Source organism: Equus przewalskii, chromosome 23 (genome assembly GCF_037783145.1).
Source record: "Equus przewalskii isolate Varuska chromosome 23, EquPr2, whole genome shotgun sequence".
Taxonomy (NCBI): domain Eukaryota; kingdom Metazoa; phylum Chordata; class Mammalia; order Perissodactyla; family Equidae; genus Equus; species Equus przewalskii.
This window is the reverse complement of record NC_091853.1, coordinates 17,207,408-17,228,671: the sequence shown is the minus strand read 5'-3', so window position 1 is coordinate 17,228,671 and position 21,264 is coordinate 17,207,408. Positions and strand designations below refer to the sequence as shown.

General features: G+C 38.7%; 1 protein-coding gene across 2 annotated transcripts in view; it reads right to left on the bottom strand.

The window, feature by feature from the left end:
* TSEN15 (tRNA splicing endonuclease subunit 15) overlaps positions 1-21,264 on the bottom strand; it is a 44,487-nt gene that overhangs the window by 17,594 nt on the left and 5,629 nt on the right. For both annotated transcript variants that reach the window (XM_070591246.1, XM_070591247.1), the window contains exons 2-6: positions 10,035-10,358; positions 9,622-9,697; positions 9,014-9,486; positions 6,473-6,554; positions 6,060-6,195 (exon numbers count right to left, since the gene is read on the bottom strand). In XM_070591246.1, the coding sequence (XP_070447347.1) occupies positions 6,060-6,195; positions 6,473-6,554; positions 9,014-9,130 (335 nt within the window). In that variant the 5' untranslated portion in view covers positions 9,131-9,486; positions 9,622-9,697; positions 10,035-10,358. The remainder of the gene's footprint in view (positions 1-6,059; positions 6,196-6,472; positions 6,555-9,013; positions 9,487-9,621; positions 9,698-10,034; positions 10,359-21,264) is intronic.

Sequence of the window (21,264 nt, the reverse complement as noted above, 5' to 3'; positions counted from 1 at the left end):
CATGAACAGATGCTCAACAACATCAGTCATTCAGGAGATGCAAATTTAAAACCATGATGAGAAACCACTACATACCTAATTGAATGATTAAATTAAATAAACTCATAATCCGAAATGTTGCTGAGGATATGGAGCAAGTGGAACTCTCAAACAGTGCTGGTAGTAAGAGAAAATAGCACAACTAGCCACTTCAGAAAATAGTTTAGCAGTTAAAATATATAAATTTTAACTCAATAAGCCTGACATTTTTTTTAATGGGCACGACTAAACTACAGAGAAGGACAAGAAAATTATGACTATAAAAGTCAGAATAACAGTTACTTTCGTGGGGAAGAAGAGGGTTATGCTTGGAACAGGGCACGCGGAAGGGGTTCTGGGATGGCTGGAAAAGTTCTATTTCTTGACTTGGTTAGTGGTGGTTATGAGGGTTCAAGATGTTTGTCTTATACCTCAATCTGTACATTTATGTTATGTGGTTTTCTGGTTTTATTTTACAAAAAGAGATTTTTAAAACACTAGTAAAGTAGGAAGAACTCTAATAGCTATGAGAGTTTGTTATCTACCATGAGAGTTTCATGCAACTCAATTTTTTATTATCTTTTGGAAACAGTAGAATATAAATAAAAATACATTTTTAATCTCAGCTTTTTATATGTGAAATTAGGATAAAACAAGTACTCTATTTACCACTCAGGATTTTAGTGCTGATGAAATGAGAGTATACTTGTGAATGTACTTTAAAATACTGTAATATTCTCTACAAACGCAAAAGACTCTTTTAGCCACAGGAATAATCTACAGTATCACTCCCCTGCTTTTAGCCCTTCAATGACACCATCCATGCAGCAGTAATTTTTAGTGTTCTTTGTGGAAACCTTGGATTCAACAGACATGCTTCAGGGGCAGGTTATCATGTATACTGTACAGATTGCGCCTTGCACAAGGGTGCCTGATAAAAATGGGTCTGAAATCTGGCTTATGCTCCTTGCCAAGCCTCGAACCCTGGTGAAGAGACTTTGTGTGTGTCCAGAAGGAGTACCTTTTTCTAATTTGCTCAAAGGCACTCTATGAGGTAGCTGTAACCCTGATCAAAGATTCCCCGTAAATTAATACCTTCGCCATACAACAACAATGTAACCTGTCTGAAAAGCTTCTGCATAGTTAAGACAAACCACGAACAAGCACATTTTATATTTGTATTTTCCTGATTATAAATAGATTTGAGCATTTGAGTTCCTCTTCCATGAAATGCCTGTTCATATCCTTTGCCCATGTTTTTCATTAGGTTGTTTTTTCCCTTGAGTCACAGAGGTTATTTATACATTCTGAATTAATCTTTGTCAGTTGTATGTTAGTAAATCTCTTCTCCTAGTCTATGGAAACTTTTATATTGTCAGTGGGACCATAAACTGATAGCCTTTTGGAGAGCAATTTAGTAACAACCAGTAAAGACGAAGGTGTAAATGCTACACGTCCTAGCCATTCTACCTCTAGGCTTCTACCTTAGAGAAACTCTCATACGAGAGAACAAGGAGATACTCACAAGGCTATTCATTACAGTACAATTTGTGATAGCAAAAAAGTAAAAACAGTAATGGACTTCCTGATCAAGATAACCTTTCCCACCTCATTTCCCATCCTTCCCTTCTTTTCTCATGAGTTCTATCCATTCATTTATTCATTAGCCCCCTTAGCCAACATTATTAAGCGCCTACTCTGAACTAGATACCATGCTACACAGGCAGTCATGCTTGCCTACTGGCAGTCGCCCCTCTGAAACCTGGTCTCTTACTGCCTTCAGGAGGCTTTCCCTGTCCTACCTCTGGGTCCTGACACAACCTTGTATAAAGTACTTATCGGCACTCCATTATCCCTGTTATTCAATTAGGTAACACTAAAATAAGCGGAGGCAGTTCCAAATTACACAGTCAAATCTCTGAACAAAGGACAATTCCGTTTTCACTAGATCCCATCCAATAATTACCAAAAAATGAAATAAAATTTATTTTCCAAGCCAACATTTCGTGCTAGAACATTACTTTCAAGAGGATGTCTTAAGTACCACATGATCTCACTTATGTGTGGAATCTTAAAAAAAGAAGAAGCCAAGCTCATAGATACAAAGAATAGATTGGTGGTAGCCAGAAGCAAGGGGGGGTGGGGCGGGGAGTGAGTGAAATGGGTTAAGGGAGTCAAAGGGACAAACTACCAGGTATGAAATAAACAAGTCATGGGGATGTAATGTACAGCATAGTGACTATAGCTCATAATACTGTTTGCATATTTGAAAGTGGCTAAGAGAGTAGATCGTAAAAGTTCTCATCACAAGCTAAAGTAAAATTCTTTAACTATGTATGGTAACAGATGTCAACTAGACTTAACATGGCAATCACTTCACAATATATACGAAAATCAAATCATCATGCTGTATACCTGAAACTAATATAATGTTGTATTGTCAATTACACCTCAAAAAAAAAAAAAAAAAAGAAAAGAGGTTGCTTTAATCAACCTGGTATCCCCAGCACTTAGATTACTGCCTGAGACATAATAGTCACTCAATAAATATTTGTTAAGTAAAGACCAAGCAATATTATCTGACAAATAATGATATTTAAAAGCGAACACAGAGTGATTTATTTCTGTAGCTGATTTATTATTCAATAAAATAAGAGCTGTTTGCTCTCCTAAATTTAAAAAAACACTTTTTTTTATGGTGAGCTACTTTCACAAGTTCCTACCCAAATACTTTCAGGACATGTCTCAATGAATTTCTTCCCTATACAAAGCTGCCAAAGACTCAAAGTCAATAATTTTCTTCTCTGTGTTACTGACGAAGGAAAATTCCTACATTAACCACAAACGTCTGAAATTGTAGCGTTACTGTTAGATATATAACCTTTTATATGTAAAGTACACATAAAAGTAAAAAAAGATAAAATTATGCCTACCACCTAAAAATATCACTCCTGTTAAATACTGAGGAATGAGATTAAACACACACACACAAATCTTTATTTGTTAAAAAGTTATTTGCATACTTTGAGAGCTGAGAAAATTTTATGCCATAAAAGGCATAATAAACTAGTGTGTACTGGGCCTCGTTTGTGCTATTTTCTATATTATTATTCCACTGCGTGATATAATTATGAATATTTACATAAAAACAAGACACGAAGACTTAAGCCCTCTAAGTTATTAAATACAAGCGTGTAAAAATGGCTTCCTAAGCTATCCTTCCAACTAATTCTATTTAAAGAAGAAAACAAACTTAAAGTAATAAAGCTAGAAAAACAATAATCACCAGTTGGAAAAAACTAGAAATTAATTGGACACAAATTTGTACTTCTAGACTTAGGAAATGATTTTGATTCAGACGCTATTGATTTTATTTTTTAGAATTAAATTAGGTTAATTCCAAATGGTAGTTCCTTGTCAGAACAAGTGATATAACAATAATACTAGCTAGCTAGGATGATATTTGTTTCAGTAATTAAAAGACACAAAGGGAGAGTTTTGAGGAATTAATTATTAAGTTTCTTAGATATAGGAAGGCCTGGAAATCACATCAGTGATCAAATTTGATGTTGACTCTATCAACTATTTGTGATTCTCAAACACACAGAAAAATTTCACAGTAAGAAGCCTCTCAAAGAAGGGTATGAATAGCCTGATATATCAAAAACTAATTCTCATAACCAACCACACACAAAAAATATAGAAATCTAAAAATTAGTTTAATATAGTTTTATGTACAGACAGTGAACATAACCAATTATGGTAGCTTTTGGAAGGGATCTTATATATTATCTACTGATAATCTAAATCCCTCAATAAAAGTCAAAGAAACTGAAACCCAGAGAAATTAGGTGTGTTGCCAATCATCAAACGAAACGTTTAAATACCAGTGCAAGACCAGAGCCCAGGTCTTATGGCTTCAGCCCAGGCCTCTTTCTACTAAATCACTCAATCACAGTGAAACAGAAAAAAATAGGTATCCATCAAAGCCCTCCATGTTGGAATGTAAGGTGCTCTGCCCTCTCCCCTACTTATATACCCACCCAAATATAGCTGTGTTCTCATCTGTCCTTTCTTCCTGGCCCCTAGTCTCAGAGGGTGAGGTGTTCCTCCTCTATTAGTATCTTCAACTATTCTCTTGAATCCATCCCTCCCCATCTGCCACGAATCTTGCTCCATCAATAATTACTTTCACTCCTCTATTCTCAGCCTTTCTGTAGGACAGTCCACAGGACGGCTGGCTTCCCTCAGCATCAGCAAATGAGAGACGGTGCCCAAGAGAGAAGCCACAGTCTTTTGTAATCTAATCTTAGAAGTAACATCCCCATCATTTTTGCCAAATTTTATTTATTAAAAGCAAATCATGAGGTCCAGACCACATTCAAGGGCAGGGAATTACTTAAGGGCGTGACTACCAAAAGGCTGCAATTCAAGAAGCCATCTTAGAGGCTGCCTGCCACAGCTTCTAAAGAAGAAAAGCAGAGAGGGAGACCTGCTAACCAGATACCAGGGCTTCCTATGAAGCAAGCGATTAACAAAATGTGGTACGGCACAAGGACAGGTATATTGACTAATGGAATATTAAAAGAGCCCAGAAACAAATCAGTGCATAGATGGAGCTTTGGAAAATGAGAAGGTATGTCAGATAATGAGAGAAGGAGGGACTATCAGCAAATGGAGGCAGAAAAAATGCTTATCCACATGAAAACAGGGTCCCTAAACTTCCTCTCACTAGTAAAAAAACTTTAAAACTCTAAGAAAATACAGGTGAACTTTTTTTAGACCTTTAGATAGGAAATATTTCTTAAACTAGACACAAAGATGTTGATTACAAAAGACAGGGAAATGTGGTTATATTCAAATTAAGAACTGTTACTCATCAAAAGATATCTGAAAGATAAATTTAAAAACTGGGAAACACAGCCAAAAGGATTATTATCAAGAATATACAAAGAACTCCTACAAGTCAAGGAGAAAACTACAAATAATCCAATAGGCAGAGGATATGAACAGGCATTTCTCAGGAGAGGAAATAATAAATATATAAAGAAATGTTCAATATCAGTGATCAGAGAAATGCAAATTAAGATCACAATGAGATAACCCATTCAACTGGCAAAAATCTAAGTCTGACAATACTAAGTGTCACAGACAATACAACTCCAAAAGATCATGTTTACATTGCAGGTAGAAAGTAAACAAACTGAGGCAACCACTTTGGAAAACAGTTTGAAATTATCCCCTGAAGTTGAACATTAGCAACACTCCATCATCAGGAGAATAGATGTGAAATCCATGGTACAATTACACAATGCAATATTATATGGCGGCCAAGGAAAATATACTACAATGGATAAATTTTAGCAGTATAATCTTAAGTGTATAAAGTGAGCCTCAAAAGACTACATGACTTTTTATGAAGTTAAAAAGATCTAAAATAAAACAATCCCCAATGAACACAGGATTTAGGATGGCAGTTACCTGAGGTCAGTGGAAGCAGGGAAAGGAGGGGACCCATAAAGTTAGATATAAGTGACTGTCAAGAATCCAGTTTTGTTTTGGGACGTTGATTCAGAAAATGTGTCATGAAACAAAGATATGTTTAATTCAATTCTGCACACCTAAGATTTTTTAAAAAGGTGCATGATGCATTTCAACCTGCATGTTAATCACACTCTTCACCAACACCCATAGCAAATATGATTTGTTTCACTTATTCTGGTGCATCTTACAACATCTGTTGTTTCAAGTGGAATGGTCCTGCCTCCTTATCAAGAATATAAATTTTTCCTGTTTCCTTAGGATGGTATTTCTATTATACATTCCTTCTCTGAAAAAGTACTGACCATACAGTAAGTGCTAAATAAATACTTGTTAACATTTATATTTAACTCACTCCTCAAATAATCAAGAGTAACGTGATGACCCCTGCACCCTAGATTCCTTTAAAAATATATTACTACCTCTAATTTAATGACTCCTAGTGCTTTATTCAGGAAAGGAACTAAGCTGTTAAACAAAGACCAAAACCACCTGCCCACCTGTTATGGCTGAGGGAAGCACTGATGGCTGTGGGCACCACAGTCTGTAACCCTTCTCCTTCTATCTCAGTACCGACAAGACAGATGAGCTGGAGATCTGGTAATCCCACACAGTTTACTTCATGCCAACTTTTACCTGAAAGGGCATCATCGAATGGACAATAATGTTTATCAAAAATGAAAGATAAAAATTCCAAACTTCTACCTAATACTCAGCTGAGCAAACATCATTCATAATGATATCTTCCCTTTACTTTTCTAGTATTTTCTGTTACCCAGTAATTCCCAATGTAAATGAAGAAATTACAAAATTGGCAAAATTAACAGCAAATGCATAAAGGCTATATACCAATCCAACTCCCCATCCCCCCACCACAGCCCCAATAACAAAACAATATAAACAAATAACTTACTCTCCATGAGGTCCAGGTAAACCAAGAATGCTATATAAACTTGGGTGGCATCTCCTATATCTAATTCCATCATTTCTAAATACTGAAAATCAAAATGTAATTGTCAAATAGAGAAGGAAGAATCTCTTAATATTTTCTTTCACTCAATCGACAACTATTCATTAAATATATATAACATATCAGACTCCCTTCTAGGTATAGTGGGAGTTACAAGGCAATTAAGACCTGATCCCTGTCTCTAAAAAATGTGTAATTGTTAGGGTAAACACATGCACACTTGCAATTATTACACAATTAACAATACATGACAGTAAGTGATTAAAAACGAAGTAAGTGGAATAAAAAAAAAATATGACCCAACAGGTCAGAGGAGCTCTCCTCAGGTGGCTTGGCTGGTGGCTATTTCACGGCAGAGGTGGAATAAAAGTTGAGCCCTGCAGGACATGTATGATTTGAGTAAAGAGAGAAGGTGGAGTAACAGTGAGCAATTACACAAAAGTGGGAATAAGCCACACATATTCAAGAGCCTATAAAGAAACCTATCCGCCAGGAGTAGAGACAGTTTTAGTAGGACTTTTGTTGGGGAACGTTAGTGGGAGCCTCCACTTCCTGGTCTCTTATTTGCCTGCGGAGAAGTGTTAGAACACCACTCCAGGTCTCTCTCCCCACCCCTTCTCACTCAAGAGTAGGGAGTTATTTAACTGTTGGATTTTAAAGAAAGGACCAAGCAAGCTGCTGCTTCTTTCTGACTTGCAGGTCAGCATTGGGGGAACATTCTTCAGGGGCTACCCCTGCAGGGGAAGCCTGAGGTTTTCCAGCTATGTCAGTGACAAGGTGGGTAAGCAGGGCTAATGCAGAGGCGAGTGGGTCAGCAGACCCGAATGAGTGCAGATTGGAAGTCACATCCTCCCATCGGCTTCATCATAAGTATGCACAGGTGCAGAACAGGGATGTTATCAGTCATCCTCTCCAAATCTCAAATGTGTTTGAAAATGATGCTGAAAAGGTAACTGGGGACCAGGTTGCAAGGTCTTGATGGCCAAGCTAAAAGTCTGAATTTTACTCACAAGGAAACACTGAGGATTTCTAAGCTTGAGAATAACATAATGAAAGTGGTGTTTGAGGATGATAAATCCAATACCATGTTACTGGATGGACCTACGTAATTTTCAAACTGAATAATAACAATGCAGAACTGGAAAATCAAATACCCAATATCTTTTCTTTTTTTTAACCAATTAGATCCTTCAAGAAGAAAAATCAAAAGACTTGACAGTCAGGGTCTGTACTGCCATTAACTTGAACGAGAAAAAATCTGCTTGTATGAAACTGAATAGCACTACCAAATCGATGAGTTTTTAAAAACCTGTTAGTGGTGTTTCATTATTAAATACTTACAAGTACGTTACAAATATTAATTGAGTTAATCATGTAACAACCCTGTAAGATAAGTATTATTAGTATCCCCATTTCACCCATGATGATACTGAGGAATAATGAAATTCAACAACCTGCAAAAAAGTAAAATTCACAAAATCTGGTGACAGAACCAGGATTCAAACTCAGGCAGTTTGACTTTGAGTTCACACTCTTAGTCACTAAGCTGCCTCTCCATGCTATGGTTTTTCTTCTTATGGCACCGAATAACATCCCCATGTTATTGTTTGTTTTTCTCACCTTACAGGCAATAAGGAGACAGAAGAGGAGGATAAAATCAAGCAAGAGAAGATGAAAAAAGGTTAACGCTTTTCAGACTTATACCTTCAAAATTTTCCTTTTCTTGACTGTTTTTCGACAATATGAATTACTGCAGAAGACTGCAATTCTACTCAAGTTACTGAACCAGCCCCCGAGATTTCTACAAAACCCCCATCTCCACTCACTGTCTGTTCATGGCTTGGGATATTACCGGTACAAGGCAGCAAGTCCCAAGCAGAAGCAAGCAAGGAACCATCTTTATCTCCTTTGCTGCTCATACAGAAAGACACACCCACAAAGTGAGTAGTTCTGCTTTGGGGAAGAACCTACTTAAACTTTCCAAGAAATTCGAAAAATTAGGACTCTGCACTTCGGCGAAATCAAGATGTACACTCTGAGCCCAAGGCTAGGTGTAAACGTGACTGTGCCTAAGCCTTTATCATTACAGACTCTTAGATCTGAGCCGTGGTGCACACACTGTTGTGCGTGGTTCCTGTGGGGTTTACACGAGACGACCCCAGAATGAGCCCCAGACGGCAAAATCGGATGTTGGCATCGCGTACTACTGGCGTCCGCCTTGACGGGCGCTGGGTTCAATGTCTTGTCCCCCAGTTAAGACTGGCTTGGGGTGGGTGGGGATGGGTGGGTGAGGGTGGGGTTAGAACAATAGTTCGACTCCTTTAAACTAACAACACCGCTTGCAGCGGGCACTGTGCACACGGGTCCCCTGTGAAGTCCGCACATCCTACGCATCCGGCCGCGCAAGCACTCGAGGGCCGGAGGGGCGCGCGGCCCGGGGCTTCCGGCCTAGCCCGGCGCCCTGCTCCTCCCGCGCCTCCTGACCTTGGGGTGAGTGCCCATCCAGGCGTCCTCGGGGGCCCATGAGTGGGCGCCGCCGCCGCCGCCCGAGCCCAGACCGCTGCAGCCCGGGGTGGGCTCGGGGTCGCCGCGCTCCTCCATGCCCGGCTGTGCTGCGCGCCCGTGGTGCACCGCGCCCCGCGCCCGGCCAGAAGCCGAGCCGCGCGCCGCAGGTTCCGCTTCCCCGCTGCCAGCCGCCTCTGCACCGGAGGGCTCAGATGATGGGAGGAAAGTTGGATCGGCTCCTCACTTTCACAAACGTAGCTAGAACCTGCTTGAACGCACTGTAGTTTCGCTCACTGTTTATTCAAATCTGGGCAGATACTAGCTTGAAGGAGGTTCGAAAGTACTCCGAGCCCAGAAGCCCTTAACTCTCCTTCACATCAGTGCTGTTTGCATTTCTGTTGAGAAAGGGGGGATACTTAAAGCCTCTTTGCCTTCAGCATTGGGTCCAATCCCTGGGAACAGGAAAAGCCTCATTCAGTGCCATGTCATATAAGTTTAAAGTGTGCAATTGGATGAGATCCTTATAAAAGAAAGTAGAAAGAAGAAAGACCAGACGGCCAAGAACCATATTTTCAAGGTGGACTCACCTTTCAGGATTTGAGGAGCAAGACATGACTTGTTGAATGAGTGGTCAGAAAAGCAGGATGCAAACCAGCATGTGACCTGGAAGCCAAGGATGGGGTGGTTCAGACAGGCAGAGTAGGGCTTTTGAAGCATTTTTGGATTTACTATACGTGAAATGGCGAGACACTGGAAGTTCCTGTTACGTTTTAATAGTATGCCTCTGACTGTGTTGAGAATAGACCTTAGTGGGCAAGGGCAGAAGCAAGGACTGGTTAGGAGGCAATTGCGTTAAGGAAGGCAAGATAATGACTCAAGTTTCAAAGTCCCAGGCAGGGATAGAACTTCTGCTTCCAAATACCACAGACTAAGGCTCTACTAGACAATCTCCCAGCAGAAAACATCTGTAAAACTTGGAGATAATACAAACAGCAATTACCTGAATATACGAGAATGCTAACAGAGGCAGGCTGACTCTGGTAGGAAGGGCAAGCTTGCTTGGAGAAGGACAGATGAGGAACAGTACAAGTAAGTTCCCCTTTCCTTGGCATTTCGCATGAGGCTTAGTGTGGTCCAGGAGGGAGGCTCAGCAGAAGCAGGAGCGCAGCTAAAAAACATCTCAGTTTTTCTTATCTGGGGAAACCAGAAAGCGAATCCAGGAAACTTTGAATGCTGAAGAGAATGGGAAATGCCAGAAGGGAATGAGCCAGAGAGGTGATCCCCAAACACTGTCTGCTCATATCTCTGAGGGGTCTTGAACCACCTGAAACAGAATCACAGCAGTTTGCTTAAAAACAAAAGATCTGAGACTAGAGCTGTCCCCCAAGAAGCAGAGTTTGCAGTTGAAATCTAGTCCAGAAAATTACCTACTAATACAAAGGAAATAACACTCATCATAGAAAAATAATAGAATCCAGAACCTCCACCACTTATCATTCATAAAGTCCAAGATATGATTCAAAATTACTGATATATGAAAAATCAAGAAAATGTATATTTTCTTGAGTCTGGCCCTGAGATGAATCAGATGTTGAAACTGACATGTGAGGATTTTAAACTAACTGTTTTAACTATCCTCAAGGAAATAAAACAAAACATGTCAGTGAATGAAAATCTCAGGAACCAAAAAGAACATCTCAGCGGAGAAAAAGAAAAAAGAACCAAATGGAAATCCTGAAAATTAAAACTTCAGAAATTAAAAATTTCCCTGGATGAATTTAACAGCCAGATGGAAATTACAGAGAAAAACTTAAAGGAACTTGAAGGTAGAGCAATAGAAATCATCCAAGGTGAACAATAAAGAGAAAAATGAGTTTTAAAAAATGAGCAGAGCCTCAGAGACCTGCTGCATGATACCAAACAACCCAACAGACATATAAATGGAATACCAGAAGGAGAAAAGAAAGAATGGGGCAGAAAAAAAAAATTGAAGAAATGGAAACCTTCCCCAAATTTGATGAAAGGCAGAAATTTGCAGGTACAAAATGCTAAATGAATACCAAATAAACACAATGAGGTCCATGCTGAAGTCAAACTATTGAAAGAAGGAGAAAAGGCTCAAAAGCATCAAAAGAAACAATACATTACATACAGGAACAAGGGCATCTATTCTTGATGTGGAATCACACATGAAGATTCATAAATTAACCTTTGTCCCCCATAAAGCAGCTGCTAAACCTTCAAAGAAGCAAATGGCACTGAGGCTAGTAGCTCCTTGAAGCACTGAACACTGACACTAATTCAAGTAATTGGAAGTATATAAACCTTTCTCTCTCACCTCTAAAGATCCCCATCAGTTTAGATGATATTTACAGAAGCATGAAGACCATTTTGTTCCTAACATGAGTAGAGAGGAAATTTTATAAATCAGTAAGGAGATCCAATGGAATTAGGTACTATCTGAATAAGCCTCAAACATCTTCAGGGGATGATTTTCAGCTTAAGCTTAAGGAAAAAAGGGGGTTCAGGAATCCCAGAGGGATGCAGAAAGAACCATAAACTGAAAAAGCAACAGGCTAATGCTACCCTTTGGCAAATAGATGAAGTTCTATTGCTTAAAAAAAGCACAATACATTTAAGCATGAATGTTAAATGCTTCTGACTTTTAATGTCATTGTCTATTACAAAGAGCTGAAGAGTGAAAATGGAGTGTCTCTTAGCTTCCGTATTAAGCAATGAAAATTTTAAAATAGGGCTTGGTGATTGGGAATGACTAAGAAAGAAAACAAGGGATTTAGGACCACTTAAACAACCCAGTGTTTAAAATAGAATCAAAATGGCCGTTGTGGCAATCCAGAGTGAAATCCATCAGAGAATAGGTTAGAGTTTCAGCTTCTGATAGACTGAAGGATTTCTCCTTTTATAAATGCTTCAATAGTTCACTATCTTAGGGAAACAAAGTGGTTAGGAAAAACGCTAGGTAAGCAACAACAAATAAAATTCCCCCGAGTATGCTGGATTTACTCAAATTCAGTAATGTGACACTTGCTCTACTGATTTCCCATCTTGATATCTGAGCCAGACCATTTTATTCCTACTAAAAAAAAATCTGTGTTGTCTAGGCAGAGACATATTAATTCAGTTAGAGTCTCAAGAGGGAAAACGAACTTTGAATTTTAATGTGAATTTTTAGTGTGTTAAAAGAAAAAAGATACAGCTTTTATGCAGTATTGTATAAGACAGTGTGTCAAGCTAAAAAATATAGACTAGCATTCTGGATCAGCTTTTAATTCATTGGTTGTGAGAATGTTCATATATATCTTGTTCCTTTTGTTGTACAGAAAGCATACAATTTCCCATTCTCTGTGTTTCAAGGAGAATAGGTGAAATGTTTATACTTCTAGTAAAATATTTAGAATGCTGTGGTATTTTACTGTTCATATGCATGAGTATATATGAGACCTCTATCAAATAAAAAAGAAAATATATTCTCTCTAGTTTCTCATGAATTTGAGTGCAATCTAAATTCCTCGTTTACAAAATCAGCATATAGTATATTTAATTATTTTAAATATTGCTTACTATTAGAACAAAAAGACAACAAAAATAAGGTACCTAAGATGAGGATGAACAAGCCCTTTATGGAGAACATTATAAATGTTATCGAAGGTCATTAGAGAATTCCTAAATCAATGGACAGACATACTATGCTTCTGGAGAGAAAGATTCGGTATTATGAAGATGGCAGTTTCCCCAAAATTGATCTATAAATTCTAGCAATTCCAATCACAATTCCAACAGAGATTTTCCTATTACCTGATAAGCTAATTCTGAAATGTGGTCATAAAGGGCCAAAAATAACCAAGACTCTTCTGGTGAACAAACTGAGGGAACTTATTATAAGGGGCTGTAATTAATAGTGTGTGATATTGGTACAGGGATACATAAATAAACCAATGGAACCAAATAATCATACAAATATGGACAGAAATGACTTATTGCAGCAGGGAGGGGCTGAGGCAATGAATTTTATACATATATAGTATTTGTATAATATTACAGTATATATTTGTGTATATGTATATGTATAAGAATAAATTTGATTCCTAATTACACCATAAACAAAATCAATTCCAGAGAGATTAAAGGCTTAAAGTGAAGTGCAAACATGTAAAAATTTTGGTAGAAAATAAAAAAGAATATTTTATAACCCCAAGATAGAGAAGGATTTTTTAAGCAAGACACCAATCATATGAAACAAGTTTGATAAATTTGACTATATTTCTATTAAGAATTTCTGACACGAAGATAGTGAGGGGGAGAAAAGGCACAGACTTGGAGAAGGCATCTGTAACATATAATTGAAAGAAAAGATCCATATGCAGAACTCCCAAAAGTCGATTAAGAAATAAAACAAACATCCTCTAGGAAAAAAAATAGAAGTACATAGAAAAAAAAGGACATAGCCAGCAAACATGAATTGGCGCTCAACTGCAGTGGTGGAGTGAGAATATGCAAATTGAGACAAGACGATATCATAACGTAACCAAATATACCATAACATAATCAAATGTCTATGTTACTGGTTTATGTATTTACTATACCATACTTTTTATCATTGTGAGATTGGCAACAAAAGCCACGAGTTGGCTGAAAAGAGTAAAGAAAAGATGCACAAATCCTACCATCCAGTGATTCTACTCCCAGGTACACAGCCTAGAGTAGTATTTTTCAAATGGAGGCCTAGGATCCATTAGTTGTTGTGAAATAAACTGAATGAATTTGGGCCAGTTTTTAAATATAAATTATTAAAAATACAATAGAAAATATCAGTGTGCATTGCATGTGGTTAGAATAATTGTTACTAAGTATTGCTTCATGAAAATTTTGTTTCAGTTATATATTTGTACTATACCATGATACCAAATGTGTTTCTAACTGAGGGTTATGGTCAAAAAATTTGTCTCCTGTAGACCAGGAGACATGTACATGAATATTTATGGAAGTATTGGTTGTAATAGAAAAAAACTGAGATAACCCAAATATCTGTTAACAACAGAATAGATGAATTCATTGTTGTATAATCATAAAAAGTATTACTATGTGAAAACAATGAACCATAGCTTCAATCAACAACTTGGATGCATCTCAAAAATACCTAATGTATAGTCACGTGCCACATAATGGCGTTTGGGTCAGCTATAGACCACATATTCGATGGTGATCCCATAAGATTATAATGGAACTGAAAAATTTCTATCACCTAGTGATGTCGTAGCCATAATAACGTAATAGTGCAACACATTACTCATGTGTTTGTTGGTGACACTGGTGTAAACAAACCTACTGCATTGCCAGTTATATAAAAGCATAGCACATACAGTTACGTACAGTACCCAATACTTGATAATGATAATAAATGACTATGTTACTGGTTTATGTATTTACTATACTGTACTTTTTATCATTATTTGAGAGTATACTCTCTCAACTTATTTAAAAAAGTTTACTGTAAAACAGTATACCATGTTACACTGGCAGCAGCCTCATACATCTCGTGTTTACCACTTCTCTTATGACATTATTTTCTCTTATGTCTGATTTAATCTTGTGTTGTTTTGTTCATCATGGCCCCTAAGTGTACAAAATCCACTGCTGATGTTGCCAGTAAGAGGCCATATCAAGTGACTGACCTGGAAAAGAAATTTAAAGTGATTAAATATTATAAAGGTGGAAAATCAGTGAGGGTTACTGCTCACCAGTCACGCATGTCCCTTTCCCCCCTAGCTATGGTCTTAAAGAACAGGAAGAAAGTGACAGAAGCTGTTAAAGGGTCTGCTTCATTGAAGGCACGAGACTAACAAAAATTTGAGAAGGGCCTATATCAGATGTGGGGAAATTTCTAATGACCTGGACTGAAGATCAAACATAGAAATGTATCCCTCTCATCACCACGACCATCACGGCCAAAGCACAAAGTTTGTTTGCCACGTTGAAAGAAAAGGCTGGACCTGACTATGATGTTGAATTTACTGCTAGCTCTGCATGGTTTAAATGATTCAAGAATCGTTATTCATCACATAATGTGAAAGTGAGTGGTGAGTCTGTGAGTGCTGATAGGAAAGCAGCTGAAGAATGTTTGGAAACTCTAGATAAGCTGATCATGGAGGAGAATTACTTGCCAGAGCAAACATTCAATATGGATGAAATCTTCTTCTTTTGGAAATGGATGCCTGAAAGGACTTTTATCCATAAGGATCCCAAGTCAATTTCAGGTTTCAAGGCTTTAAGGACAGGATAATAGTCTTGCTTGGGAGCAATCTTGCAAACTACACATTGAAACCCTTTGCAATCTGGCACAGTGAGAACCCCAGGGTCTTCAAGCATATCAATAAGCACACACTGCCAGTGTCCTACAGGAGAAATAAGATGTCATGGATGACCCAGCTCCTCTTCCAAGATGCGCTCTTGAATTGCTGTGCTGGTGAAATGAAGAAGTACTGTTTGAAGAATAACATAGCTTTCAAGATTTTGCTTATTGTTGATAATGCTCTCGGACACCCTCCTTTTATTGGTGATCTTCAGCCCATGTCAAAGTGGTGTTTCTCCTTCCAAATACAACCTCTTTGATTCAATCAGTGGGTCAAGGAGTTAGAACATCTTAAGACCTACTACCTGAGGAGGACCTTTGACCAAACTATTGGACTATTGCTACAACTGAGGAAGACACTGAGAACACACTGATGCAATTCTCGAAGGATTACAACATCTCTGACTGCATCAAGAAGCTTTCTTGGGCTTGGGGTGATGTCACCAAGGAGTGTATGAATGGCATCTGGAAGAAGACACTCAAGAGATTTCTCCATGACTTCATAGGATTTGCTAAGGATGAGGAGGTTGCACAAATCAAAGCTGTTGTTCAGATGACAGACAACTTAAACTTGGGTGTGGACAAGGATGATACTGAGGAGCTCCTAGAGGTGATTCCTGAGGAATTGACAAATGAGGAGTCGTTGGAACTGGAACAGGAACACATATGAAGAAGAGGCAAGAGAAAAGGAAACTGTAGGAGAAGAAAAAGAAGAAGAACCCCCCAAAAAATTCACAGTGAAGGGGCTAGCAGAAGCTTTTGAAGATCTCAACAAGATCCTTAAAAAGTTTGAAAACATGGACCCCAACACCAAAAGGTTTTCATTAATAGAGAAGAATGTTCATGGTGTGTTATCTGCTTACGAGCAAATCTATGATGAAAAAAGGAAACAAACCAAGAAAACCACCATGGATATATTTCTGAAAAGAGTGACATCTCTTCAAGAAGAGCCTCAGGCAGGTCCTTCAGGAGGTGTTCCAGAAAAAGGCATTGTTATCGTAGGAGATGACAGCTCTATGCATGTTATTGCTCCTGAAGACCTTCCAGTGGGACAAGAGGCAGAGATGGAAGACAGTGATATTGATGATCCTGAACATAGGTATGCCTAAGCTAATGTGTGTGTTTGTGTCTTAGTTTTTGAGAAAAAAGTTTGAAATGTAAAAAAACATTAAAAATTTTAAAAATAGAAAAATTTTCATAGAATATGGATATAAAGAAAGAAAATATTTTTGTACAGCCGTACAACGTGTTTTTGTTTTAAGCTAAGTGTTAATACAAAAGAGTCAAAAAGTTAAATAATTTAAAAGTTTATAAAGTAAAAATATTTGCCTTCAGCTAAGGTTAATTTATTACTGAAGAAGAAAAATATCTTTTCATAAATTTAGTGTGGTATAAGTGTACAGTGTTTATGAAGTGTACAGTAGTGTTCAGTAATCTCCTAGCCCCTCACATTCTCTCACCACTCACTCGCTGACTCTCCCAGGGCAACTTACACCCTGCAAGCTCCATTCATGGGAAGTGCCCTATACAGTGTACCATTTTTTATCTTTTATATTGTAATTTTATTTCACATTTTCTATATTTAGATATGTTTAGGTACACAACTACTTGCCATTGTGTTATAATCGCCTACACTATTCAGTACAGTAACGTGCTGTACAGGTTTGTGGCCTAGGAGCAACAGGCTATACCATATAGCTTAGGTGTTTAATAAGCCATACCATCCAGGTTTGTGTAAGTACTCTCTATGATGTTCATACAATGACTAAATCACCTAATGACACATTTCTCAGAACATATCCCTGTCATTAGTTGATGCATGACTGTATATTGTTTCCTGTGATAGTGTCTCATAAGTCCCATAGACTTTCTTCATTCTTTATCCTTTTTGCTCCTCTGACTCGATAATTTCAAACGTCTTGTCTTTGAGTTCACTGATTCTTTCTTCTGCTTGGATAAGTCTCCTGTTGAAAGTCTCTAGAGAATTCATCAGTTCTGTCATTTTATTCTTCAATTCTAGGATTTCTGGGTTTCTTGTGGGTTTTTTTGTTTTGATGGTTTCTATTTCTTTGCTGAACTTCTTATTTTGTTTGTGCAATGTTTTCCTAATTTTGTTTAGTTGTCTGTCTGGGTGTTCTTGTAGTTTATTGAACTTTCAGAGGATTGTTTTGAATTCTTTGTCAGACAGTTCATAGATCTCCATTTCTTTAGGGTCAGTTATTGGAGCTTTATTAGTTTCCTTTGGTGGTGTCATGTGCATCTGATTCTTTGTGATCCTTGTATCCTTGCATTGGTATCTGTGCATTTGAGTAAGCGGTTTCCTCTTCCAGACTTTATAGGTTTGCTTCAGGAGGGAAAGACCTTCACTAGTCAGCTCACCTTGGGCTCATACGTGGGCCAGATGGTAGGATCCACAGGCAGCCAGGGCTTCCAATCAGGATCAGTAGTTGGGTAAGACCACTGTCCATGCTTTGAGGTCAGGGGAGGCGTGCTGCTGGCTGGGCTTCGTGGTTGATGGGCCTGCTGGCTAGGCTCCTCATACAAGTGGGGCCACTGAGTGGGTTCCCTGGTCAGGTGGAGCCACTAGCTGGGCTCTGCAATCACTTCTGGTTGGGCGGGGTCATAGGCTGTGTCCCCTGGCAGAGCAGTGCCACTCATTGGACTTCACTATTAGGTAGGGTTGCAGGTTGGGCTCCACAATTGCTTCTGGTCTGGTGGGGTCTCAGGTTGTGTTCCCCAACCAGATGGTCCCACTGGCTGTATTCTGCATTTGGATGGAGCTCAGGCAGGGCTTCACAGTCAGATGGGACGTTAGGCTGTGCTCTGTGATCAGGTGGGGCTGTGGGCTGTGCCTGGAAGTTAAGCAGGATCACATCTGGACTTCATGATCAGGTAGGCCACTGGCTGCGCAAGGTCCTGGCTGGGTTCTCTAGTTAACTGGAGCCTCTAGCTGTATTCTACAATTGGGTGGGGCTGGAGACTGTGCTCTGTGGTCAAGCAGGGGTTGCTGTCCAGGCTTTCTGGTTGGGTCGGGCTGCAGATTATGATCCACAATTGGGTGAGGTACTGGCTGGACTCTCTACCTGGGCAAGGCTGCAAACTGTGTTCAGCAAAAAAGCAGGGTCCTGTTCTGGGCTCTACCACGGATCAAGGTTGTAGGCTGGGCTCGGTGGCTGGGCAGTACTGTAGGCTGGACTCTGAAGCTGGGTGGTACCATAGACTGGGTTCCAAGGCTACCCAGAGTCACTGTTCAAGCTTCCCTGGTTATGCACATCCAGAGGCTGTGCTCAACAGTTGGACAGGGCTGCTGGGTTGACTGCCTGCCAGAGTGGGGCTGAAGGATGGGTCCCACTCCTGCCTGGGTTCTATGGCCAGGTCAGGCAAGACTGGAGGCTATGCTCAGCAATCAGGCAGGGCTGTAAATTTGCTTTGTTAATAAGTTCCATGGCCAGTATGGCTTGTTGGCTGGGGACCCAAACCAGGCAGAACTTCTAATTGAGCTCCCTGGCCAGACAAAGCCACCAGCTCAGCTCTGCAGATGGGCAGAGCCACTGACTGGGATCTCTGTTCAAGTGTCGCTGTAAGCAGGAACATGGTCCGCCAACATCTGAGCACTGGTTGTTGTAAGTCCCACTTCCTTCTTTGGTCTCTATTTGATTCCCAGTGGTTGAGCACCACAAATTCCCCCAGTGATCCACGGGAGGCAAGACCCTAGTGGGCCTCCCGGGAAGTGTCCTGAAATGCTGGTGAAGCTGGATATTCACCTTGGACTCTCTTTTCCCACTGGAGGAACTGTAGACCCAAGGGAACCCTCTTGGTTTGGCACTATGCTGGCCTGGAAGAGGGGGGATATGGTCAAGGTGGATGCTTCAGCCTCACCCCTGGGTTCTCGCATCTTCACAGTGGTGTCTTGTCTATGGTATGGATAGTTGCTAAATGGCCTTCTTGTGAGGGAAACTGAAGTCAAGAATGACTTCTGCTTGCATCTTGATGATGTAACCTCCTTAAATGTTTTAGGTTTTATGGCCCAGAGTATGACTTAATTTGGTAAATGTTCCATGTGCACTTGAAAAGAACGTGTATTCTGACTTAATTTGGTAAATGTTCCATGTGCACTTGAAAAGAACGTGTATTCTGTTGTTGGGTGGAATGTTACATAATGTCAATTACATCCAGTTGGTTGATGGTTTTGTTGAAACTTTTATGATTTCCTGTATATTTGTTCTATCAATTATTGAGAGAAGAGTATTGAAATCTCTGACTATATTTGTGGATTAGTCTACTTTTGTCTTAATTTTATCACTTTTTGCTTTATGTATTTTGAAGCTCTGTTGTTAGATGTATACGTATTTAAGATTGTTATGTTCTCTTCATGAATTCATGCATTTATCAGTTTGAAATTAACTTTTTTTATCCCTGTAATAATCTTGGTTGCAAAATATGCTTTGTCTGATATTTATAGACCAGTACAACTTTCTTTTGATTAGGGTTAACATGATATATCTTTTCACATCTTTTACTTTTAACATATCGGTGGCTTGATATGTTTTGTGATAGCATATTCAATGAGTCTTGCTTAGTTATCCAGTTTGATAATCTCTACCTTTTATTTATTTATTTTTATTTATTTATTTTTCATTTTTATTTGGTGAGGAAGATTGGACCTGAGCTAACATCCGTTGCCAATCTTCCTCTTTTTGCTGGAGGAAGATTGGCCCTGAGCTACATCTATGGCAATCTTCCTCTATTTTGTATGTGGGATGCTGCTACACCATTGCTTGATGAGTGGTATGTAGGTCCACACCTGGGATACAAACCTGCAAACTCCAGGCTGCCGAAGCAGAGCACATGAACTTAACCGTGATGCCAGCGTGCTGGCCCCATCTCTACCTTTTAATTGGTGTGTGTTTAGACTATTAACATTTATTGTGATTATTGATATGATTAAATTTAAATCTATCATCTTGCAATATCTTTTCTATTGTACTGTTTTGTTTCTTTTCCCCTCTTTTCTGCCTTCTTTTTGATTAACTGAATATTTTTTATTATTTCATTTTATTTTGTTTCTTGACTTATGAGCTCTACCTCTTTATTTTGTTATTTTAGTGGTTGCTGTAGGGTTTATAGTATGAATAGTATACAGTATCACAGTCTACCGTCAAGTGATACTATACTACTTCACATATAAGAACTTTCAATAGCATATGTACAGTTTTTCCTCAACCTTTGTGCTATTATTGACATATATTTTACTTTTATATGTTATAAATCCCACACTGCATTGTTATTATTTTTGTTTAAATAATCAATTATCTTTTAAAGAGACTAAATAAGACATTTTTAATATAAACTTTTAGATATTGAAACTCAGATATAAAGAAAGTCTAGAATACAACAGGCACAGAATCTGAACTTAAATATTAGAATATTTACCAAATGCTGTTTTAACACAATTAAGTAAAAATAAAAAATTTAAGCAAGATTTATCTAGTATCGGTGATATTCGATCTCACTTCAGAGACTGCATGGAAGAAGAATGTATGAACTAGTACCACTCAGGCTCTGTTTTACGTAATATAATTGGATGATTCCCCACCAGCAGGCCTTGGGTTCCCCAATGGCTAATAGAGTTTTGCAAAGTTTATGTAACCTATTATGAAATCTACTTCTGTACCAAGCTTTGTCTGCAAACTAATTAAATCTGCGCTACATCTCACATTTATGAACTATTGTTTTCATACTTTATACATGCAGTTATGATTAATAAAATACACATTCTGTTAATGTGTATTTTAGGAATCTGCCAAGATCAGGGGAAATTCCATTTTTTTTGCCAGGCCATAATTAATTAACAGATTCT